Raw genomic sequence first — 24,766 nt, 5'->3', positions numbered from 1 at the left:
TGATACTTGATAACCATGGGTTGCTAGTTTATTTTGTTAAAACTATAGTGTGTCACGTCAGAGGGAATGAAACTGGACAGACAAAATGGACTGTACAGCCGACATCATATTATATGACTATATATTTAATTTTTAAATATTTTTTTATGGCTTGGTGCTTCCTCTTTTCTCCTCCTTCCAGCTCAACTGGAACCAGTGCTGAGACCCTGGCATTATGAGACGATTTAGATAGGCTGGCGTGAGTTTCAACATCAACTCCAGTAGTTGGAACCTAAGGACTGTATCAGGCAGACTTCCTTAGCCTATGGCCCAGAAATAAAAGACAAGTTAATCATGAATTTATAATGCATGTAACTGTTTAGCAGACTAGATGGACCATTCAGGTCTTTCTGCCGTCTAGTACTATGTTACTATTATGAGTTTTCTCACTAGTATTTGGGAATATTCTCTCCTTTTTTTTAATGGGCCTTCCATGTCACTGTTTTTAGTCTGGTCATTGGAGCAATGGTCCTGACACTGAGGTTTCTATTCAGTTTCATAGACTCAAAGAGGGTAATTCTTTAGCTGAGTACATTTATTTACACACCACAAGGCCATGTGCTAGGAGTTATTCTATAATGGAACTTAGGCACCTACTGTAGGTCCCACCACAGAATACTAGCATAACTCCGTATCACCTTGCCTAACATTTTGGTGCCTGCACTTGCATCAGCCATAGAGCTGACACATTTAGGCACCTAAATGTGGCAGGGATGTGCTTAATTTAAAGTATTCTGTATGTTAAATGCATAAGTGGGAGTCTCACCTATGTCTCGCGCGCACGCACACACACACTTCAAGAAGTTTCCGTACTTTTATATTTTCACAGGAAATGGTTGGGATGGGAGAAATAATAAGTGGACGTGTCATAGAATGTTATGTGACTAGTGATGTAGTTTGCTTTTGAGATATTTAATAGTATTAAAAAAATAAAAGTGCGGAAACCTTTTGAAGATTGTGTGTAGATAGATACACATACATATACACATGAAGATCTTCAAAAAGTATATGTATATAGATATATATGCCCCATTGCAAATACATGTTGTGCAAGATAGCCACATGTTTACAGAACAGCGCTCAAGTAGCATACCAATATATATGTGCATAGGTACACACCTACAAGCATATATTGCTAGCATTTTATATTTTTATGTGCACAATATGTGCATAAATATATGTGAACCCTAGGACAGGTAAAAGATTTTTTGCTAGAGAACACTCGGATTGCAATAGCACATATATAATTTATATGATACTCTGTCCTTGTAATATGATCTATATAGGTAGAAGTAGCCGTCAGGTCAAGCTACGTTTAAATGAACATAAATCGCGTATACATACAAAAAATTTGCAAGCCCCATGGTGGCCCACTGGCTAGAAGCTGCTCACAATATAACAGATATTAAATGGAGGGTTATAGATGTTATAAATGCTGGGTGGGAGGGTGTTAATTTAGATTATCTTCTGAATTATTATGAGCAAAGATGGATCTTTGATCTAAACACTGTTAGTCCGGCTGGACTTAATAGTGAGGTTGAATGGCTGTCTCTGACCTAAGTTTTATAAATAAAGTTATTCCAGGGCTTAGCTGGGTGTCCTGTTATGATTGGTCCAAAAAGTCACATGGTCTCAGGATATTTAAAGTAGCTAGTAGAACGCCGCCGCCATGTTAGAATGAAACAGAGACTGGTTGCGAGTCTGTTTGATGGTAAGAGAAGCTAGAGTAGAGATACGCTTGTTGAATATTTGATATCCTAACTATTTGATTGTCTTTTGTTATATTTCCTAGGGAATCTCCTTGAAACAGCCTAGCGAAACGTGGGTCCATGTCAGAGTCCTGTTTTAATACTGCAAGCACTTTAAAGCTAAGTTATATATTAAGTTATTTATGACTACTAAAAGCACTTTAAATGATAAAGAAATAGATTTGAGTGGTAGGCAGGGGAATAAGACCAATGAGGAGGCTAGCTACACTGAAATTCTGTACTTTCAACAGATTTATTCTGTACAGAAGTAGCCACTGAGGTCATATCCCATAACCAGAATATAAGACTATATGAAGAGAAATGAAAAGTGATATTTGAAAGGATTAACAATATAATTTTCAAGTAAATCATAATATATCAGAAGACTTTGGAAGATCGCTGATGTTAATGAAACTCCTTGATAATATATAATGAGGATATAGTAAATAGATGGTAAATATATGTTAGCACCTGATTTACCAAATTTAAATGTTTATGTTTATTAAAACTTATTTTTTTTAAAAAAATCTTTATTCATTTTCAAAAGCCAACAGTAAGTGCAACAGATAAGCAAACAAATAATACAATAATAAGCACTCAATACAATCAAATGATATAATAAATATATATCACCCCCCTCCCATACCCTCCCTGGATGTGCATAACATAAATCAAGGGGAAATACGTATGATCAATTCTTACAAAATTTTGTTAATGGATCCCAAACCACCTTGAATTTATTATAGTGTCCCAATTGTATCGGATTTATATGTTCAAATTTATAACTTTGACATAGGGTTTCTCACTAAAAAATTGTAATTTAACCTGTCCCAATTTTTCCAGTTTTTCATGATCAGCTGCATAGCAACTCCTGTCATGATAAGAAGTAATCTATTCTGATTTGCATTAATTGGACTTTTGGGCATTAATAAAGTTCCAAACAACACAACATCATATGTCAATGATAATGGAACTTCCAGGATCATAGTAATTTGACCCCATATAGATCTCCAAAATTTAAGTATCAAGGGGCAATAGAACAATAGATGATCCAGCATCCCTATATCAAGATGACAGTGCCAGCATCTATTTGACTTTGAACTATCTAACTTTTTGCAACCTAACAGGGGTCCAGAAAATTCTATACTACAGAAAAAAACAAGTCTGCCTCATAGATGCTGATGCTGTACATCTCATCCTCCAAGTCCAAATCCGTGGCCATTGAGTAGCAGAAATTTGCTGCTTTGTCTCAATACTCCAAATGTCTTTAAGACTACTTTTTGGTTTCTTATTCAAAAATTCAGATATTAATTTATACCACTTGGCTGCCTGATGCCCCAGGAAATCTGTCTGGAAGCACAGACCCGGTAAGCTATACTGAGTTTTTAAGTTACGCCAATCAGGGAACCCTTTCTGAATGGCTTGCTTCAACTGCAACCACTTATATACTTGAGACTGCAATACCAAATGTTTGTTGCAGTCGTGAAAAGTCAAGCATCTTTCCATCTGATAACACATCATCCAGTGTGCGTATGCCCGCCTGCAGCCTATTAAAACTCTTTATATACTGCTTAAACTACAAATAAGATCAAAACTGTTTACAAAATAAATCTCTGCTGATCACCAATTCTCTTTCAGCCAGATTACTTTATTAATATAGGTTGTTTATACTCGCCAGTCATTTGCTATGGTTGCTCCTAAAGGCTTGTTTACCCATAGATTAATGTTAACTTATAGGACTAACTTTCCACTTTAAAAAGACTATATCAGGGGTAATTTTATATTTTCTATGTATGCAATCTACTCAGGTTTAGCTTGAATAATAATAATAATAACTTTATTTTTGTATACCGCCATACCCAGGGAGTTCTAGACGGTTCACATCAATTAAACAGATTTGCAAGAATTACAGTAAATCAGATTTACAAGAAGCGAAGTCGCTGAGGTAAGCATGAAGGGGTTGTATAAATCATTGTAGTTAGCAGGTTGGGGGAAAGCAATGAGAAGGAGTAAAGGGAGAGATCATTTTGTTGGTGGGGGGGAGGGGGGGGAGAGAGGTGGAAGAAGGGGGGATTAGGGATTCCGTCCGTGGAATAAATAAGTTTTGAGTAGTTTTCTGAAGTCGAGGTAGGTGGGAGCCTCGAGCATAATTTGGGCTAGCCATGGGTTCTGTTTGGCCGCCTGGAAGACGAAGGTTTTGTCGAAGAACCTTTTGAGGTGACATAGTTTTAGGGAGGGGAAGGCGAATAGATTGATTCTGCGAGAGTTCTTTTTGTTGCAGTTCAGGTTGAAATGAGGGATGAGATAAGCCAAATTTGGAGATAAGCCAAATAAAGTTTTGTAGCAAAAGCGTACAAACTTGAATAGGATTCTAGATTCAAAAGGTAGCCAATGTAGTTTGTGGTAGAAAGGGGTGATGTGTTCCCATTTGTTCAAGCCAAATTTGAGGCGGACGGCGGCGTTCTGGATCAGTTTCAGTCTTCTGATGGTTTTCTTCGTGGAGCCCAGGTAAATGATATTGCAGTAGTCAAGGATGCTGAGAATGGAGGATTTTACTAAGAGGCGGAATGAAGTGTCATCGAAGTACTTTTTTTATGGTGCGCAGTTTCCAGAGCACCGAGAAGCATTTCCTGACTGTACTATCAGTATGTTTTTCAAGGGATAGATGCTTGTCTAGGGTGACTCCCAGTACTTTTAAGGTTTGTTCGAGGGGGAAAGCCGTTCCTTTCACTTGAATTGTGGTGTCTTTGATTTTGTCGTTGGGGGTAGCTAGGAAGAATTTGGTTTTGTCAGGGTTTAATTTTAGTCTGTAGGATAGCATCCAGAGTTCTATCTGAGTAAGTGAGCTTGAAAGAGAGGTGAGCAACTCTGGAGTGAAACTGGTTAGTGGGATGATTATTGTAATGTCATCTGCGTAGATGAAGAATTTGAGTTTGAGGCTTTGCAGGAGGCTTCCCAGGGAGGCGAGGTAGATGTTAAACAGGGTGGGGGAGAGGGGGGAGTCTTGCGGGACACCACAGGCATTATCCCAGCTGTATGAGAGAGAGTCGTTCTTGAATACCCTGTATGATCTATTTTTTAGGAACCCGTGGAACCAATTGAGGACCTGGCCAGAGATACCGATGTAGGCAAGGCAGTCTAGGAGGATGGAGTGGTCGACAAGATCGAATGCACTGCTCAGGTCGAGTTGTACGATCAGGGCACTAGTGCCTTGACTGAAGAATGAGTGCAGGTGGTCGAGTAGAGAGGCTATAATGGTTTTGGTGCTGTGGTCTGGGCGGAAGCCTGATTGGTTATCGTTTAAGATATTGAATTTTTCAAGATATGTGGTGAGTTCGGCATTTACCACCCCTTCTTCTATTTTGGTGGACAGTGGGATGCTCGCGATAGGTCTGTAGTTAGACGGGGTGTTGAGTGGTTCTTTTGTGTTTTTTATGATAGGAGTTATCATAATATGGCCTTGTTCTGCCGGGAAATTCCCAGTGGATAGTGAAAGGTTTACCCATGCCAACATATTGGCTTTGAAGTGAGTTGGTGCGGTTTTCATGATGTTTGGGGCGCAGGTGTCCAGTCTGCAGAAGGAGTTGGTATATTTATTGTAATATTTGCTGAAGGTTTGCCAGTCGATGGTTGTGAAGTGGTTCCAATTTAGGTTCATTCTGGACCCAGAGTCAGGTTTAGAAGTGTCGGTGTCTGTGAGAATAGGATAGTGCCCGAGGGGATTGGCTGAAGCTGTTATCGATGATCTTAGTTTTTGTATTTTGGAGTTAAAGAAATCTGCTAGGGTGTTGGCGGATAACGTGGGTTCTTCATGGTTTTCAATGAGTGTCTCAAGGTTGTAGAGGTCGTTGACTAGTTTAAAAAGGTTTCTACTGTTGGTAGAGATGTTACCAATTTTGTGGGCATAGAAGTTTTTTTGTTTTTCCTTGGTAAGGTTTTTGTAGTTTTTGAGTTTTAGTCTCCAGGTAACTCTGTGCTCCTGAGTACCGGATTTAATCCATGGTATATTATGAATATGGTATATTATGTAAGAACTGAATTCTTTTTGATTTCATATACACATTTTGGGACTCATTTTCGAAGTATTTAGACACACAAACTACCATAGTAATCTATGGAACTCTGTGTGTCTAAGTGCTTTAAAAATATACCTCAATATCTGGTAATTACTCAATCTGTGATTTTATAGATGTCTCTATTTTGTTTTTCTTTAAATGTTAAAGGCTATTTAATCCTATCAAACATAAAAATATTTTAGATCATGCTTCTAAATGTAATCCTGATTTCATATTTTTTCAAGAGACTCACTTGTTGGCCACTGAGCTATCCAAATTAACAAAAAAGTGGCCATTTCCTGCCCTCATATAATTTCATACTCCTTAGATACTCATATGAGATGGATCATAGTAAACCTCAAAATAAATAACAAACCACTAGTTATTATTAATGCATACGCACCAAATTTGGATTGCCCATCATTCTTTGAAGAAATTTCTGCTCCTGGTATATTTGGAAGAAATTTTATTATCATTCTTAATCCAGATAAAGATAGGAAATCTTTGGTAGCATATAGAAATGGCCCAGATATACATTGTATTCCATGATACCAATTATAGCAATAGTCTTTGATATATACAGTATTTTTCGCTTCATAAGATACACCCCAGATTTAGAGGAGGAAAACAAGAAAAAAAAAAAATCATTCTGAACCAAATTGCATATTAATATATACCTGGCACCTTTAAATTCCATCCCAGACCTCTCTGTTGTATTATGACTTTCTAGTGCATACCGTAAAGTTATATGGCTCTGGGTAGCAGTTTACTTTTGTAGAACCCTCCTCCCCACCCACCCCAAAACAAAAAAAACAACCACACAATTTTTAAATTACAGTGATCAAAGGAAAGCTTTGAAACATTTTTTTGGCCTCTAAATCAGGTAAACTAATGATAGTTTTCTTTGGATTAGCAGAATTTAGAGTTATGGAAATTTTTTTGTATTATAAAATGCATGTTACATACAATCAGTAAGCATTTATGTAGATCTTCTCTTATTAGTACATCCATTTTCTCTTTATTTTACCCTGTTAGGTGAAATGTATATTTTTTTTGTATAGGCCCGGCAATTTCCTTCTGCTTCTCTGTGCTGACTGCAGTGCCAATACCTTTTATATGCACATATGTGGGTAGGGTGTACACAAGCCAGAAACTGCTGATTTATTTTTGGTTTATTTGATCATTTCCCTATCTCCTTCTATTCAGTCTGACCATGCAACGACAGGCCTAATCTTAGGGACCCACAGGTAGCAGCACTTTCCAGAGCTCAGTACATGTGCGCCTGCAGTCTTTTGAGTCAATGTGATACGATGACTGCAATGTTTTCTCTACCCCTGCAGTTCTGAATGCTACCTCTGTAATACTTCTAACACTGGTTGATCCAAAAAAAAAAAAAAAATCCAATGTGGGAACTGAACCCCGACCTCCAACACAGTAGTGACTAGCACTGCTAGTAAATTATCAGCTTTACCCAAAGTGCATTATTTTACAAGGCATATATTTAATTAGCTTTCCGTGTTAGGACGTCACATATGTGGTTTTTTAATTTAAAATTTTTGAACTGACAGAAGAAAAACCTAGGAAAAAAATATGAGTTTAATCTGGTAAGCTGCCAGAACTGATCTAAAAAGTGATTGTTATCTTGGTTTGTTTGCTATAGCATCCTTTTACAATGGTGAAGACTCAAAGTCAGGAATTGCAAGCTTAAGGTTTGTAGTTTAGGGTTATAGGGAAGTGGCTGAGTGAACAGAAGTAAAAAAAAAAAAAAGACAAATGGAAAAAACTGGACTACTTTCTATTTGGATACTTTGGAAAAACGCAATCTTTGTGCTGGATAGAGGAGGAAGCATTCATAAGAACATAAGAAGTTGCCCCTGCTGAGTCAGACCAGAGGTCCATCTTGCTCAGCGGTCCGCTCCCGCGGCAGCCCATCAGGCCTAGTGCCTGAACAGTGGTCCCTGATTAATTTTGTAATTTACCTCTAATCCCATCCCTATAATCTACCTTTACTCTTATCTGTACCCCTCAATCCCATTGTCTTCCAAGTACCTATCCAAAGCTTCTTTGAACCCCTGTAGCGTGCTCCTGTTTATCACATCCTCTGGTAGCGCGTTCCATGTATCCACCACCCTCTGTGTGAAAAAGAACTTCCTGGCGTTTGTTCTAAACCTCTCCCCTTTCAATTTCTCTGAGTGCCCTCTTGTACTTATTGATCCCCTTAATTTGAAAAATCTGTCCCTGTCCACTTTTTCTATGCCCTTCATGATCTTGAAGGTTTCTATCATGTCTCCTCTAAGTCTCCGCTTTTCCAGGGAGAAAAGCCCTAGCTTTTTCAGTCTGTCAGTATATGAGAGGTCCTCCATGCCCTTTATTAGCTTAGTTGCTCTTCTCTGGACCCTCTCAAGTACCTCCATGTCCTTCTTGAGGTACGGCGACCAGAACTGAACACAGTACTCCAAGTGAAAAAGAGCCCTCAAATTTCATTGCGCTGGGGAATGCAGGCTTCCATAGACATTTTGAAGCAGGAACTTGAGAACATGGAGTTCTGGGTGCATAGGACAGTCAGCATTTAAACGCCTGGAAAATGAATGTACCCTCTGCTCACCAATATAGTTAGCAGCACCATTCAGTCTTTCACTGTTGTCCACTTGACATTTCTTTTTAGCCATCTTGTGTAGAATTGAGGCCTTCTCTCTAAATTTTCCTATGAAAAGAAGAAACATTGGGCGTTACATTTGCTGATGACTATTTTCTCCTTAGCCTATAGAATGGAAAATACACGTTTCATGTCAGTGTACTTGAAACCTTGAGCATGCACATTATGCTAAATTTGCTGATAACGAGAAGCATGCAGTCTTAGATAGTATTCACTCAATTTAAGCCTGGAAAGACTTACCCTCCCCCTCCCGCTTTTACAAAGCCACACTAGTGGCTGCTGCGGTAACTTCCCCGAAACCCATAGGGATTTAAAGGGCTTTGGTGCTTTTGCCATGCAGCTTTGTAAAAGAGGGGGTTAAATAGATATCATTTGCACAGACTATGGTAAAATAAACACTATTACCAACAAACAGATATAATTAAAAACAGCACACATAAACACTATCTTTCTTTGATCAGTTTTTTTTTTTCTGCCCACTTCTTTGCATGCTCCATCGCATTGTACCAAAGTAGGTAGAAAACAAGTTTTTGGAAAAGGAACGGAGAGCCCAATGCAAAGGACTCCTGAATTCTTTTTGCTGCATGCGGAAAAGACCTGAGCAATTCAGAATTCTGGCACTTTAATGTGTCTTTGTTCACTCAACTACTTTTCTGGCTTATCGACAAGTCTTATTTCAGGTAGAACAACAGGGTAGCCCCTCGCCGTTCTCTGAAGATTCTTTCAGCAGTAGGCAGAAATATAACTGGATGTTCCTGGTAAAACATCAGCTTAAATTCTAAAATAGTTATGCTGTACTATAACTGTGCACTTTTTTAAAGCAACCCCCCCTTATATACTTTCCTTCTATCCCCCCTTATGTACATTCCTTCTCTGTACTATTTTTTTAAAATTGTAGTTCTCCCCCTCTTTTCTATTGTTTCTTGTGGCCTTACAAAGCAGTTACCCAAGTATGTACTTTAATGAATCATGTCCATTTAATTTCTTAAAATGTTAATGTACTTTTATTTTTTACTCTTTGTACAACGCTTTGTATCTCTGGATAAGCGTTTAATCAAAAAACATGAATAAACTTGAAATTGATTATTGTTGAATAGATTTATTTACACATCTAATTTTGTGCATTAAAAACAATTTTGTATGACTATACTTGTTTTAAAGCACCTTTCCTCTGGATCTTGGGGGCTTACAGCTCAATTGGGTCTATTCCAAATTTTATCTTCTCTTCTGTCAAGTCACATCACTGGAGCCCCAGGCTGGGTTTCCCTCTGCATTCCATTATCCGTGCAATTGGATTTTCTAAACATGAAGACTAACCCCTAAATTCTATAAATCCACTTAAAGTTAGGCACCTAGCTGATGTAGACATCCAACTTAAAAGATAGGCTTAATCAGCATCGATAATAGGTACTTAATACCTCATAATTGCCGTTAATTGGACTTTATAGACATGTAGGCGCCTAGACTAACATGCGTGGTTAAAAGTTAGCATGGTTACAGGGCAGATTGTAGGCGTGTTTTTGAATTTGGTGCCTATATTTGACTTAGGTGTATGCAAAATTTAGGCCAAGAAAACCCTGGCATACATTTGGTTCGCCTAAATGTTAGGACTCCTAGCAAAGCCTAAGGCCACTTAGGCGGTGCTAAGCATGGTTCTATTTAGTACGCTGAACTAGTTAGTGCTGATTTTTTAGGTAGGATATTTAGAATTGGAGCCTAAGGCCCTTTCTTCCTGGGGATGTGAATGTTATATCTGCAGCACTTACAATTCTGACCAGCATGAGGATAGTACACCCATTAGAACCTCTCAGAGAGACATAACTAATTTTGAATTTTTAAACCCGAGTGGTTTGGGTCTGTAATTCAAAGAACAGGCTCATGCAAAGAACATGAAGGTGTCATTATCACACTGTCCTTTTCAGACAAAATAAACTAAGAAGAAAAACTAAAGAAGCTAGGGCTCTTCAGCTTGGAGAAGAGGCGGCCGAGGGGAGATAATGATAGAGGTCTATAAAATACTGAGTGGTGTGGAACAGGTAGACATGAATATATAAGAACTAGGAGGCACACAATTCATCAACCCAGAAGGAATTCCCAGGATGCTCCACTGATGATGGACTATAAAATGAAGAAAATTCATAACCCCTGATGCGCCCAGAGGTGAAACGGGGAATTCCCGTTGGGTTGATGAATTACTGTTTTCTAGGGTTCTTGCTGGAGGAAACAGAGAGTGACTTTGGATTTAATTTAATGCGTTGTCTTATATACTGCTAATCTCCCAAGTGGAGACTATTAGAAAGAAAAAAAAAATTGGCCCTGAGTTGGGGAGGAGCCAAGATGGCATTCGATCATTGTTGGCATCACTGAGAGCTGGGGCAGTACCATTACTAAATGTTTTCCACTGTTTGACTTCGTTATGCCTTATACCAAATGCAAGGAGTCATCATAACTGCTCTCCCTGCAGGTAAAATGTCGACTCCAAATATAGCAAAAGCTTCAATGTTATATCACTAGGACTCCCGAGGTAGCTGGAGAAGAGATATCTACTGTTCTATCTGAGGGAGGCGCCATGGATTGCTTGGGCCATGAGTCATCTCTATCTCTTCTAGAATGTAATTCTTCTTCATGCCTGACGGTTGCAATGGAGTATATAATGAGGTCGATTACCATGGAAGTTGTAGCACACACCCATTGGAGGGAGCATCCCATCAAGAGTCCATCTCTACCAGTGATAACATAATTGAGGGGAAAGCTCCCTTATTAGTAATGCTGGAAGACGTATGGAGGTTTCTGATGAAAGTGGAACAAGTAACTTCCAAAACTTCAGGAAAGTTATCAGTGCTTGTGAGTAAGACTGATGTGTTAACTAAATGCTTAGATAAGGTTAAGAATAAAAGTGTTAACCAAAATCAGCAAATAGAAGCCAAAGTTAAATCATATGCCTTGATTATTGATTAAAAAAAAAATTAATTCACAGGAAAATTGAACAGTTTGAAAATCATACCTACACAGACACAGTGAGACCTGGACAACAGCAACAATTGGTTAATGTAATAATGTATGTAACTTTTAGGAAAGCTTTCAACAAAGTTCCTCATGAGAGACTCCTTGCGAAAATTAAAAGGTCATGGGATGGGAGGCAATGTTCTGTTGTGAATTAAGAATTTGTTATTGGACAGAAAACAGAGTGTAGGGTTAAATGGTCATTTTTCTCAATGGAGGAGGGTGAATAGTGGAGTACAGCAGGGATCTCTGCTGGGAAAGGTGCTATATAATGCATTTATAAAACTATCTGGAATTGGAACAAGTGAGATGATTAAATTTGCAGATGGCACTAAACTATTCAAATCTGTTAAAACACATGCAAACTATGAAAAATTGTAAAAGACCTTGGGAAATTGGAAGACTGGGCCATCCAAATGGCAGCTGAAATTTAATGAGGGCAAATGTAAAGCGATGCACATTGGCAAGAACAATCCAAATCACAATTACCAAACACTAGGGGGTCCACCTTAGGGGTCAGCAACCAAGAAAAAGATCTACCGTATTTTCACATAGATAACGCGCACCCGTGTAAAACACGCACACGGGTATAGCGCGCAAAAAACACATATTTATGTATATAAATTTTTATATACCGCGCACACCCGTATACCGCGCATGCTGCCTGACTCTCCTTTCGCCCGCCCCGACTCTCCTCTGGAGACCCCGACTCTGTTTTCGCCCGCCCCGACTCTCCTTTCCTCCTTGAAGTCCTGTCCCTACCCTGAAAGCCTGATGCCCCCCCCGACGTCCGATTCACCCCCCCCCGCAGGACCGCTCGCATCCCCACCCCGAAGGACCGCTTGCACGCACCCGCACCCCCACCCTGAAGGACCGCTCGCACCCCCACCCCGAAGGACCGCTCGCACCCCTACCCGAAGGACCGCTCGCACGCACCCGCACCCCCACCCTGAAGAAGCGCTCGCACCCCCACCCCGAAGGAGCGCTCGCACTCCCACCCCGAAGGACCGCTCGCACCCCTACCCGAAGAACCGCTCGCACCCCCACAGCCTCACCCCCCTCCCCCATGGAGAAGCAGTCTACCTTGTTTCCAGATGCCAGCGAGCCCAGCTGTTTTCTCTGCCGGCGGTCCCGCCCCTTCTCTGAGCCCTGCTGCGCTGCTTTTTCTTCCGGCGGTCCCACCCTTTCTCTGACATCAGAGAAAGGGCGGGACCGCCTGAAGAGGAAGCAGCGCAGCACAGGGCTCTGAGAAGGGGCAGGACCACCGGCAGAGGAAGCAGCTGGGCTGGCATCCGGAAACAAGGTAGACAGCTTCTCCATGGGAGAGGGGGGGAGGCTGTGGGGGTGCGAGCAGTCCTTCGGGGGGGGGTGCGAGCGGTCCTTCGGGGTGGGAGTGCGAGCGCTTCTTCCGGGTGATGAATCGGGCGTCGGGGGGGGGGGAACTATGTAAAAAAATTTTTGTACAACGCGCTCACGCGTATAACGCGCAAGGGTATGCGCGGTATGTAAAAACCACGTATAACGCGCGCGTTATATGCGAGAAAATACGGTAGGTGTCTTTTAGACAATATTTAAAAATCTTCTACCCAGTATGTGACAGTGGCCAAAAAAAGCAAACAGCATGTTAGGAATTATTAGAAAAGGGATGGAAAATCAGATCTAGAATATTATATAACCTTTGTTGCACTCCATGGTAAGACCACACCTTGAATATTGTGCATACTGCAAAGAAGTGTGCCTGCTATGTGAACAGAGATCTGTTGTTTGAGGACAAAGGGCTACCCCGGGATGTCTTGAAGTAAGGCGGAGGAGTAGACGGAGTAGTTGCGATTTTGAAGGAACGCTAGCATATTGTTGAGTTGCAACAATGTTTTACAGCTAAACCTTTATAAATTGCGTAAAGTCACTTGTCAAATCTTAAATAGTTCTTATGTCTGTCAGATTTCAACATAGATACGCCATGCCGGCAGAGGAAATCAGAGCATGGGAAGGCCGCGAAGCAGCGTCTTTAGTGTGATGCGGCCGCTGTTGGAGCCGGAGGTTTGTGCGTCTCGCAGTGGGAGGGTCAATGGTGTTTCGTGTGCGCCGGGAAAGGGTGCATGGGGGGGGGAGGCGGCGAACAATGGCAGCGAAGTTACAGTGAGGGAGGGAGGGAGTAGAAGCGCGCATGCGCACTCTTGCCTGCAGGGCCCTACAGCTCACAGAACACGGAAGCATGCAGGTAAGAGTGCGCATGCGCGCTTAGGGTTTTATTATATTAGATGCCCATGTCCAAAAATATATGCAGGCCAAACCTCCCACCGTTTCAGGACCAGATTAGGGGAGCATCATAGCAGCATTACGCATTTGAAGACAGAGGAACTCCTGGTTGAGCTCTGGATGGCGTCCGGTCATATTTTAGATGATTTAAGATGCGCAGTGATTGATCACGTCCCACCTATGTCCAGAGGTGGTGATAGGAGACTTTTACTATTACAAAAAAAACAGGGAAGGATACAGAGTCTAGGACCAGAAGAACCAGCAGGACTCGATGCTAAAATAGAATGATGTTACTTTTTTTGAACCCAGGATGCCATTGCTGTGTATAATTTCATGATTTCATAGACTGAACTATCTGTCAAGCTGCATGGCCAGGCCTGGTGCAATATTGAGTAGCACTGTCTTGGTTTCATAATAGCACTGGCGACATTCTCTCTCTCCATTCGAGAGCGCTGCAGGTCCATTTTTTAATTTGGTCGGCTGACCGTGTCTTTGTTCACTGGTCAATGAAAATGATACATGTGAGTTGGAACGGACCTGTCAGTCATATAGCCTCAATCAGTTAATACATCAATTGAATATATCTTTGAATTCATCTATGTTTCTGCAATTGTATTGAATACATCTTTGTTTCTACAAATACATCAAGGGGGAGTGCTTTTGGTATTGAATATTGTTTGTGCAAAGCTCGAGTGTTTTTTGCTTGCATGATGTTTTTTGATTTTGCTGGCTGTCAGGAGCTGTTACCACTGACCAATGAAAATGATGGGGGTGAGTTAAATTTGATACGTCAGATGCTAGCGTGCCTTTTTGTGACATGGGCAGTGAGCACTACGAGTGCTGATTTTTGAAGTAAGTAGAATCAAAGAGAAACGCATCCGAACACTGTTTTTTTTTCCTGTTTCATGTGCCGTTTTTCATTAGGATATGGTGGTTGATTTTTTGGTCTTCTGTTTCATAGGTGATTCCCTCCTATCCCTGAAGCAGCCTTCTGATAAAACGCTATTTGCCAATTGTCGGAGGGGTCGGGAATCTGAAGCCACAGATAAGTTTTTTTGTGCAATTTATTTTGCATGAAGCAGCAATTATAATCTACTCTAATTACATTGCTAACAGCGATCAATATTCTGTTTGGACTGCATTCACTTATGCTTTCTAACTTATGTTGCCAACCATCACTGAATGAGTGCATTTGCGTTGCTAACAGCAATCGACAGTTTGGAAAAGAGAAGGCTGAAGGGAGATATGATTGACGTCTACAAAATCCTGAGTGGAGTACAATGGGTACAAGTGGATCAATTTTTCACTCCGTCATGAATTACAAAGACTAGGGGACACTCGAAGTTCCAAGGAAATACTTTTAAAACCAATAGGAGGAATTATTTTTTCACTCAGAGAACAGTTAAGCTCTGGAATGCTTTGCCAGAGGTTGCGGTATAAGCGGATAGCGTAGCTGGTTTTAAGAAAGGTTTGGACAAGTTCCTGGAGAAAAAGTCCATAATCTGTTATTGAGAAAGACATGGGGGAAGCTACTGCTTGCCCTGAATCAGTAGCATGGAAATGTTGCTACTCTTTGGGTTTTGGCCAGGTACTAGTGACCTGGATTGACCACTGTGAGAATGGGTTACTTGATGACCTATTGATCTGACCCAGTAAGGCTATTCTTATGTTTGGACTACATTCATCGATGCCTTCTAACTACGTTGTTAACAGCAACTAACACCTTGTGTGGATTGTATTTCACTGATGCCTAGTTTGCTAACAGCAATTGACATCACCGTTAAGACTGCATTTACGTATGATGTGCACTTAGGGTTAGGGTTGCCAGATTTCCTCTTTGAAAAAAAAGAGGACGCCTGGCCCCGCCCCCATTCCTCACCCAGCCCCGCCCCCACAAGCTCAAAGGCTGCATTTAGAAGCCTTCGTGCATGTGTGGACATCGACGCAATGACATCACCCTTATGCACATATGGCATCATCATAGTGACGACTGCGCATGAGCAAAGGCTTCCAGATGCAGTCTCTGAGCTCAGGATTTCCAAAACATGGACAAATTGCCAGGTTTTGGAAATCCCTCTGGGAGCCCAGACCGTCCTCTAAAAAGAGGACATGTCTGGGTTTTCACAGAGTTATGGTAACCCTAGACACTGTGGCTTTCTGGAAAAAAAGGGGTTATCTTCTCTTTCTGCCATACCAGTATTGTAAAACATAATCTGAAATATAATTCCAATGAAATTATTATATTATTAAAATCAGGTGTCCTTTCTATAAACTAGAATCTGAACTAAATATTAACTATTTTGCATCTAAAGGGGTCTTTTTACTAAGATGTACTGAAAGCTGGGCTTAGCACATTCTAACAGAGGACTTGCCTATGAGCTAAGCCCAGATTTACTGCAGCCTTTTTAAAAAGTTTTTTTCATTCTTTTTTTGGGGATGCTGTTATGTTAATAAGAACATAAGCAATGCCTCTGCCGGGTCAGACCTGAGGTCCATCGTGCCCAGCAGTCCGCTCACACGGCGGCCCAACAGGTCCAGGACCTGTGCAGTAATCCTCTATCTATACCCCTCTATTCCCTTTTCCAGCAGGAAATTGTCCAATCCTTTCTTGAACCCCAGTACCATACTCTGCCCTATTACGCTCTCTGGAAGCGCATTCCAGGTGTCCACCACACGTTGGGTAAAGAAGAACTTCCTAGCATTCGTTTTGAATCTGTCCTCATTAGCACTGTGGTATCTGCAAAAAATGCAGGGGCACTTAGGGCCAGATTTTATAAAGGATGCCTATGTGGGACACTGCTGGGCACCCTAATTGCAGCCGCTTAGCAATGCCTAAGTTTGGGATCCATGCACAACTTTTTTTTTAAAATTAGCTTAATCAACATGGTAATTGACTGTCAATCAAAAAATGAAAAATGAAAAATTAAATTACTAATTAAGAGTTTGGTGCCAAACTCTTAAGACACCTCGCAAAGCCAAATTGGAGGTGACCACCGATGCACAACGATGCCTACTTGAAAACTAGGTGTGGTTAGGGGGTAGAGAATAGGTGTGGTTGACTTATGCGTTACTAGGAATCCGAGTTAGGCACCAGTAAATTAAGCCTGGTAAAACCTGGCCTAATATAGAAGCGCCTACCTCTAGGATGCCCAAGTATGCCTAGGTGCAGCTAGGCGTGATTCTATAAGCAGCAACTAAGGGGTTGATTGACAACCAGGCCGAGCAGCACCTACAATTTAGGTGTGCTTAGTCACCATTTATAGAATCTGGTCCTTACTGCCTCCTAGTTAGGAGGTGCTAAATGTTCCTGCGAAGCTCTACTTTATTTAGTGTGTACCCATTCTCCACCTATGACATGCAAAAATATTTTTTAAATAATTTATATGTGGCTTAGCGTGAGCTAACAAGCAAAATACCATAAAATGCTAATGTGTTTTTGGTAAGCTTTTTTGCATGTGCTAAGCATGTGTTAAGGTTTAAAATGGTCTAATAAATAATATTCATTCTTAAATATACCCCCAACTCAATGTTTAAACTTAAGGGATATAAACCTAACATTATAACTCTGCTTCAAACACATAAAAACCTCACTGGCACAAAAGTAATAGCTCCATATTTTTTAAAATTGATTTAAGAAATGTTTCTTTAATCTTAATCTAAAAATTGATCACACCAAAGCAGTAATACTGTTGCAAAAAAACCCCTGAGATCTATTTCCTAATTTAACTCACTAAGAGTTGCTGTATTAAAATTAAATCACTCTTTTTTTTTTTTTTTTCTAGCTCTCAATTTAAATCCCCACTCTTCTGTGAGAGATGCAGGATGTCCAGAACAAAAACCTCATAATCTGAAAATAATATATCCTGTCTGTATAGAATATTCCACAAGTGGTTTGCTTTTCACCCTCCTTTTATGCAACTTTTATTTTCATTAACTCTGGGCCATATTCTATATATGGTACCTAAAAATTCAGCGCAAAAAGGAAGCATGATTCTATAAAACACCTCCAAAGTTATGCGCAGTTTACAGAATCATGCTTAGCACCTGTTATGTGTGACTAACATTAAGGCACACCCATTTAGGTCAATGAAAACCAGGCTTAAAAAGCTTATGCTTAAGTTTTAAACAGATCAGGCACATTCTATAGCAGGGCACTTAGCTTTTATGGATGCCCACTGTCCACTGTCCATTACCCTCTGTCATCTTCCTCTATAACCAGTTCCTGACCAGCCTGTCACTTTGGGACCCATCCCGAGGGCACTCAGTTTATTTATTAGACGTCTGTGTGGAACACTATCAAAGGCTTTGTTAAATACACCACATCTAGAACACTCCTTCTATCTGGTCACCCAGCCAAAGAAATTGATCAGATTTGTCTGACAAGACCTACCTCTAGTGAATCCATGTTGCCTCCGGTTCTGTAATCCAGCGGATTCCAGAAACTTCATCATTATCATTAATTTGCTTACAACAGAAGTGAGACTTTCTGGCCTGTAATTCCCTACTTCTTCATTACTTCCACTTTTTTTTTCCCATAAATATTTTATTACATTTTAAAGTTACGCACAATATACAAAAACAAACAATACTAATACAATGACTACAAGATATTAGTCGTAGGATGCTGTAAAGATACCATACTATCATAACTCAAAATAGATATTAATCACAACATTTACGCAAGGGTTCCCGTATTTTGTTGAATCTCTTCAAATTGCCACATTTAGCTGCAAATATTTTTTTGTACCTAACATATAAACACACCAAATTCCACCAGTTATTGTAATCCAACTTAGAAAAATCTTTCCAGTGAAAAAGTATTGATTTAATAGTTATCATAACTAGGTTTTTCAGTAATTGGGTTTTATAAGTATCCAAACCAGCTTCTACTCCAATAATACCCATTGTAACTATTCAATAAGATAAAGGTTCTGATATGGAAACTGATTCAGAAATAGATGACTAAACTTTATCCCGGGAAGTAGACAGCCATATAAGGACTTGTGAAAAACATGTGTCCCATAGAGCCTACGGCCAACTTGCATGACCAAACATTTCTGTTTGTTGTCTATTTCAGACATTTTCAATGGTGTCCATAAAGGGGGGCAGAGCATGGCTGTGCATAGGGATGGACGTGTGATTCATTGTTCTTCCCTGCCCTGCACTTTGACAGCTAACACAGGGCTCATTTTACAAAGGTGCGGTAGGGCCTTAATGTGCAGAATAGCACGGGCTAAAATGTCGCGTGCGCTAGCCGCTACCGCCTCCTTTTAAGAAGGCGGTAATTTTTCGGCTAGTGTGCGATATAGCACGCACTAATCTTGTGCGTACGCTAAAAACACTAGTGCACCTTAGTAAAAGGAGCCCATAAAGTGTTAAAAAGGGTTTAAGGTCAAAACAAGGATTAATAGTGGATATTTTCTAATGGAAACAAGAAAACAATCAAAACTGGACACGGCTATTGCGGCAGGAGGAGGAGCGAAGAGGTCCAAGCCTGACCCACCAACTCCCTCTAAGGTGCTGCTGCCACACAAATCATTTTACGACAGGGAATGTATTGGATTCTTCCAGAGCTCATTAAAGATTACCCAAAATGGCTCACTCTTGAATTTCAACTCATGGCCCCATTTAACTTAAAACATTTATTGAGTATTCAACTTCCAAAAATTTATAGAGATAATGTAATAGAATTTTTCATTCAACATGGAAAACTCTAAAACTCCTGGATGCTAAGTTGCCAATACTGGTTAATAGGCCAAAAGGTCAGTCTTTATGGTTAAAGTTAAAACTTACGATAGCAAAATAAAAAAATCTTTGTTTATATTACCGGTATGAGAAAATATTAGCAGAAGAAAAAGGTGATTCTAGGAAATTTAAGGAGACTTGGGGTCCATTGGAAATTTACGTAAAAGATCTTTTAAAATAATTTATGTATATGTCCCTGTCAGTTTGGAAACTTAATACACATCCAGAAATAGGGAGAGAGGGGATGGGAAGGGGTTTTCTTTATTCTTGTTTCATATAAAGATAATAAGTGCTTTTATGGAATTAATGTTAATATTATTTTCATTCATACATTATTGTATGATGTTCTTAAAGAAATTAATGAAAAGTTGAGATGGAATGGTGTCCATAAAGCTTCGTGCATGAGAAAAAAGAGAGATTGCATTATACTAGCTGAATATAAAGATGATGTAATTGACATCTAAATCATTTCCAATTGCATTTCTCCTGGCTGGAGACCTAGCTCATACTCCCAAGTACTTTGCAAACCGTGTATTCGCTTACAAATGGTCATTTTAAAACATTGGTACCATTTAGAGGCTGCTCCTTTACAACTGAGTAAAGAAGAACATAAGGATATACAGTCTGGTTGTTCAGCTTTTAACTTATTTTGCAAATGGGCCGGTTTGATACAATGCAAGAGTTGGATCCATCTAAACTGCTAGTGTTTGGATAATCCGCCAAATCATGAAACGAAACCCAATTCTCATTACTCATTAAGTGTTTAACTTGCCAAATTCCAACCCTTTTACAGATCTTCCAATCAATTGTTACACCTTGTATTTTATAAACAGGATTATTCCATATAGGAGCCCAAAAGGTTTCATTCCACTTAAATTTTACACCTTTTTCCAATTCTTGAAATGCAGTTTTAGTAGCCAAGAATATATTATTCACATTTTGTTCACTCCTGGATTTAGTAAATGGAATAGTCCATAACAGCACACCAGCAGATATAGTCTAAGTATAAAGGTCAAATGATATTCATAAAAACTAGGAAACTTGACCCCCCCCCACACCAAATACTTGTCATACTTTAATTTCTTTTAACTGATTTTTGGAGGTTTATTATTCCACTTTTGTTTAAAGGGACCACATTCACTCATCAATGGGCTTCCTTCATCCAGTGGAACAACTAGATGATAGATTCCCTTCATATGTGTCAAGACTTTTCTGACAGCCAACTCATGGCTTCTATGCTGTATCTTATGCACAAATTTAGAGTTTCCTCTGGCTACTAGGAAGGATGCCATGGAGATAGTATTCTTCTTCAGACACAGCACCTCTTTTGTTCCTCTGCAATTTTGGTTTAGTAAGGGTCCACTGACAGATTTGGAGGCTTCTGCTCCTTAAACCCCAGAAGAAAAAGATGCCAGGTTCAACAACGCTCTCCCCCCTTTCTCTTGGCCTATGACTAGAGAAGGCTCTGTATTCTCTCATATTAGATTGAGTGGAAAAAAAAGAGAAAAAGATAAGTTTCCATTAAAACCTCTGATATCATAGCCCCTTGCCTTGGTTTCTATATAGGGGGGCCAGCTATAAAAATCCTCAGTAGTTGTACCATTATACAGATAATGGGGCATGTAGCATCCTTGCCAGATAAACTGCTACAGGAAAGGATATTTTAACAAGTACCATTTACTTACTAGGACACTTAAAGGGCAATTCCATCATTGGCACTTCACTTTAGGTGCCCCAAAGCCATATACTTAAGCCCAGATTCTATAAAAGATGCCTACAGGCAGGCATCTAGATTGGCACACCTAGCCGATCTAGACACCCAACTTAATTGGCACAATAATTAATAAATAGCACCTTGCTCTTGACTTGAATTGCACTTAATAGGATGGCAAGCACCTAGCCCAAGGCGCGTACCAGAAATCAGGTGTGGTTAGGAGCAAATCGTGGGCAAGGTTTTCATGTAGGCACCTGTTTTGGACTTTGGTGTATTCATTTATGCCAAGAAAGCCCTGTCAAATAGGGTGCACCTAATGTTCGAATGCCTAAGCCCACTTTGGGTGCCACTAAGCGCGATTCTATAAACTTGAAGGGCTGAAGTTAGGACCCAAAGTGGTGAACTGGGTCAGAAACTGGCTGTCGGACAGACGCCAGAGGGTGGTGGTTAATGGAAGTCGCTCGAAGGAAGGAAAGGTGACTAGTGGAGTCCCTCAGGGTTCGGTGCTGGGGCCAATCCTGTTCAATATGTATGTGAGTGACATTGCTGAAGGGTTAGAAGGAAAAGTGTGCCTTTTTGCAGATGATACCAAGATTTGTAACAGAGTAGACACTGAAGAGGGAGTGGAAAATATGAAAAAGGATCTGCAAAAGTTAGAGGAATGGTCTAATGCCTGGCAACTAAAATTCAATGCAAAGCAATGCAGAGTAATGGATTTGGGGATTAATAATAGGAAGGAACCGTATATGCTGGGAGGAGAGAAGCTGATATGCACGGACGGGGAGAGGGACCTTGGGGTGATAGTGTCCGAAGATTTAAAGGTGAAAAAACAGTGTGACAAGGCAGTGGCTGCTGCCAGAAGGATGCTGGGCTGTATAAAGAGAGGCGTAGTCAGTAGAAGGAAGAAGGTGTTGATGCCCCTGTACAGGTCATTGGTGAGGCCCCACTTGGAGTATTGTGTTCAGTTTTGGAGACCGTATCTGGCGAAAGACGTAAGAAGACTTGAGGCGGTCCAGAGGTGGGCAACGAAAATGATAGGAGGCTTGCACCAGAAGACGTATGAGGAGAGACTGGAAGCCCTGAATATGTATACCCTAGAGGAAAGGAGAGACAGGGGAGATATGATTCAGATGTTCAAATACTTGAAGGGTATTAACGTAGAACAAAATCTTTTCCAGAGAAAGGAAAATGGTTAAACCAGAGGACATAATTTGAGGTTGAGGAGTGGTAGATTCAGGGGCAATGTTAGGAAATTCTACTTTACGGAGAGGGTAGTGGATGCCTGGAATGCGCTCCTGAGAGAGGTGATGGAGAGTAAAACTGTGACTGAGTTCAAAGAAGCATGGGATGAACACAGAAGATTTAGAATCAGAAAATAATATTAAATATTGAACTAGGCCAGTTACTGGGCAGACTTGCACGGTCTGTGTCTGTGTATGGCCGTTTGGTGGAGGATGGGCAGGGGAGGGCTTCAATGGCTGGGAGGGTGTAGATGGGCTGGAGTAAGTCTTAACAGAAATTTTGGCAGTTGGAACCTAAGCACAGTACCGGGTAAAGCTTTGGATTCTTGCCCAGAAATAGCTAAGAAGAAAAATTACCAAAAAAAAAAAATAAAATAAAAAAAATTAAATTGAATCAGGTTGGGCAGACTGGATGGACCATTCGGGTCTTTATCTGCCGTCATCTACTATGTTACTATGTGTGCCTAGCTATTATAGAATCACGCTTAAGAGCCACCATTTATAGATCAGGGCCTTAGTGCCAAGATTCTTTTATAGAATGCTGGCATAAGGTCAGCCCTGGCACACCTTCTTACATGTTAATGGCAGGCATAAGTTGGCATGCATAGGTGCCTCCAAGTGATGCACATAGTTTATAGAACACTATAAAGTACATGCCCAACTGTGAGACATGCCCATGTGTATACCCCCCTTGCAGTTAGGTGATATGGCATTTAGACACCACCTTATAGAATACTGTCTAGTTCTCTTAGGAGTGTGGTGTAGTGGTTAGAGCTACAGCCTCAGCACCCTGAGGTTGTGGGTTCAAACCGCACGCTGCTCCCTGTGACCTTGAGCAAATCGCTTATTCTTCCACTGCCCTAGGTTCATTAACTAGATTGTGTGAGCCCAATGGGACAGATAGGGAAATGCTTGAAGTGTCTGTATGTACATACTACAGAAACAAGACAGGCCGAAGACTGACTCATTTAAGCTTTGGTGCTGGAGAAGGATTATAGACATGCCCATGAACCGCCAGAAGAACTAACAAATCATTCCTGGAAGAGATCAAACCAGTTATGTCACTTGAAGCCCAAATGATGAAGTCATGACTGTATTATTTTGGACGCACTGTCAGATGAGCGAAATCACTGGAAGATCGAAAGAACCAGGCGAAGATTGGAAAGATTGAAAGAACCAGGCGAAGAGGGTGACCTGCAATCAGATGGCTGGACACATTGAAAACAACCATGGGGATGACGCTGGAGGACCCTTCTGGACTAGCACAAAAATTCATCAAGTTGCTAGGACTCGAGCACGAGTCGATGGCACCTAACAACAACATCCTGTATGTAAACTGCTTTGAGCGTGGTTGCAGGACTACAAAAAGACAATGTACAAACCCCAATCCCTTCCCCTTCATTTGATGGCACTATGGTGATCTTGGTGTCACATAGAGCTATCAGTGAGGCCTTTAAAATGGGAGGAAAATGTTGTAACCGATGACATTCGGTACATTTCTCACCTCTGTTCCTTTCATGAAACAGATTTGCAAAGTATATAGATGGGATAATCTTTTCCTATAATTAGGAAAACTAATTTATGCTCAGGGACTTTATGGCTTGAGTCAGTTTACCAGAGATAAAATATTCCATTTCTACTTTTGTATATTGTCACAGTAGGTTTACCACTGATCATATTTCTGATATAGTACAAAGTATAAGAACCAAAATGATCTTTCCACAACTTGTTTTCCAGCCTTTTAAAACTTGCTAAATTGCTACTACATCCCTAGATATAAGCACCAACTACATTCTTGATCTAGCTCCGTCATGCTTTTATGATGGGAAATATTTTCCAAGTGTGATATCAGGAACTCAATTTCTCTCCTGCTGCATTAGTGAGAAGTGCTCATGATAAAATACTTTTTCTTAATGTTACAGCATTTGACCCAAACAATGCACCTCCTGGCTTTGCCATCAACTGCTTTAGAACATCAACAGCCTGCTGCACCTCTTTCAGAAATGGAAAATTAAGGACCTTTGAGTGCAGTTGTGACAATGAAACCCAAACTATGGGCCATAAATTATTCACCGTGCTCCTTGGAGAAAATAGAAAACTATAAGAGCATCCCCCTGAAGTGCTTTGGTCGCTGGCAGACCTTACCATTAATATTCCTCTCCTAAACATATTGTTTTGCTCAAGAAGAATATCACAATATATTTAGCAAATTCATTTTATGATGTGGATTTTTTTTTTTAGGGGGATCTGCACAGTGTTGCCTTTTCATGGATTCTATGGCTGATGGCAGGGGGCCTGGCCATTGT

At 40.5% G+C, this 24,766-nt stretch overlaps 1 protein-coding gene across 7 annotated transcripts in view; it reads right to left on the bottom strand.

Moving 5' to 3' along the window:
- Positions 1 to 24,766, bottom strand: part of SLC24A2 (solute carrier family 24 member 2) — a 478,660-nt gene that overhangs the window by 45,032 nt on the left and 408,862 nt on the right. For all 7 annotated transcript variants that reach the window (XM_033919559.1, XM_033919567.1, XM_033919576.1 and 4 more), the window contains one exon: positions 8,448 to 8,546. In XM_033919559.1, coding sequence (XP_033775450.1) covers positions 8,448 to 8,546 — 99 coding nt within the window. The remainder of the gene's footprint in view (positions 1 to 8,447; positions 8,547 to 24,766) is intronic.

Source organism: Geotrypetes seraphini, chromosome 1 (assembly GCF_902459505.1).
Source record: "Geotrypetes seraphini chromosome 1, aGeoSer1.1, whole genome shotgun sequence".
NCBI lineage: Eukaryota > Metazoa > Chordata > Amphibia > Gymnophiona > Dermophiidae > Geotrypetes > Geotrypetes seraphini.
The sequence above is the reverse complement of the archived record's forward strand: the minus strand, read 5'-3'. Positions and strand labels throughout refer to the sequence as shown.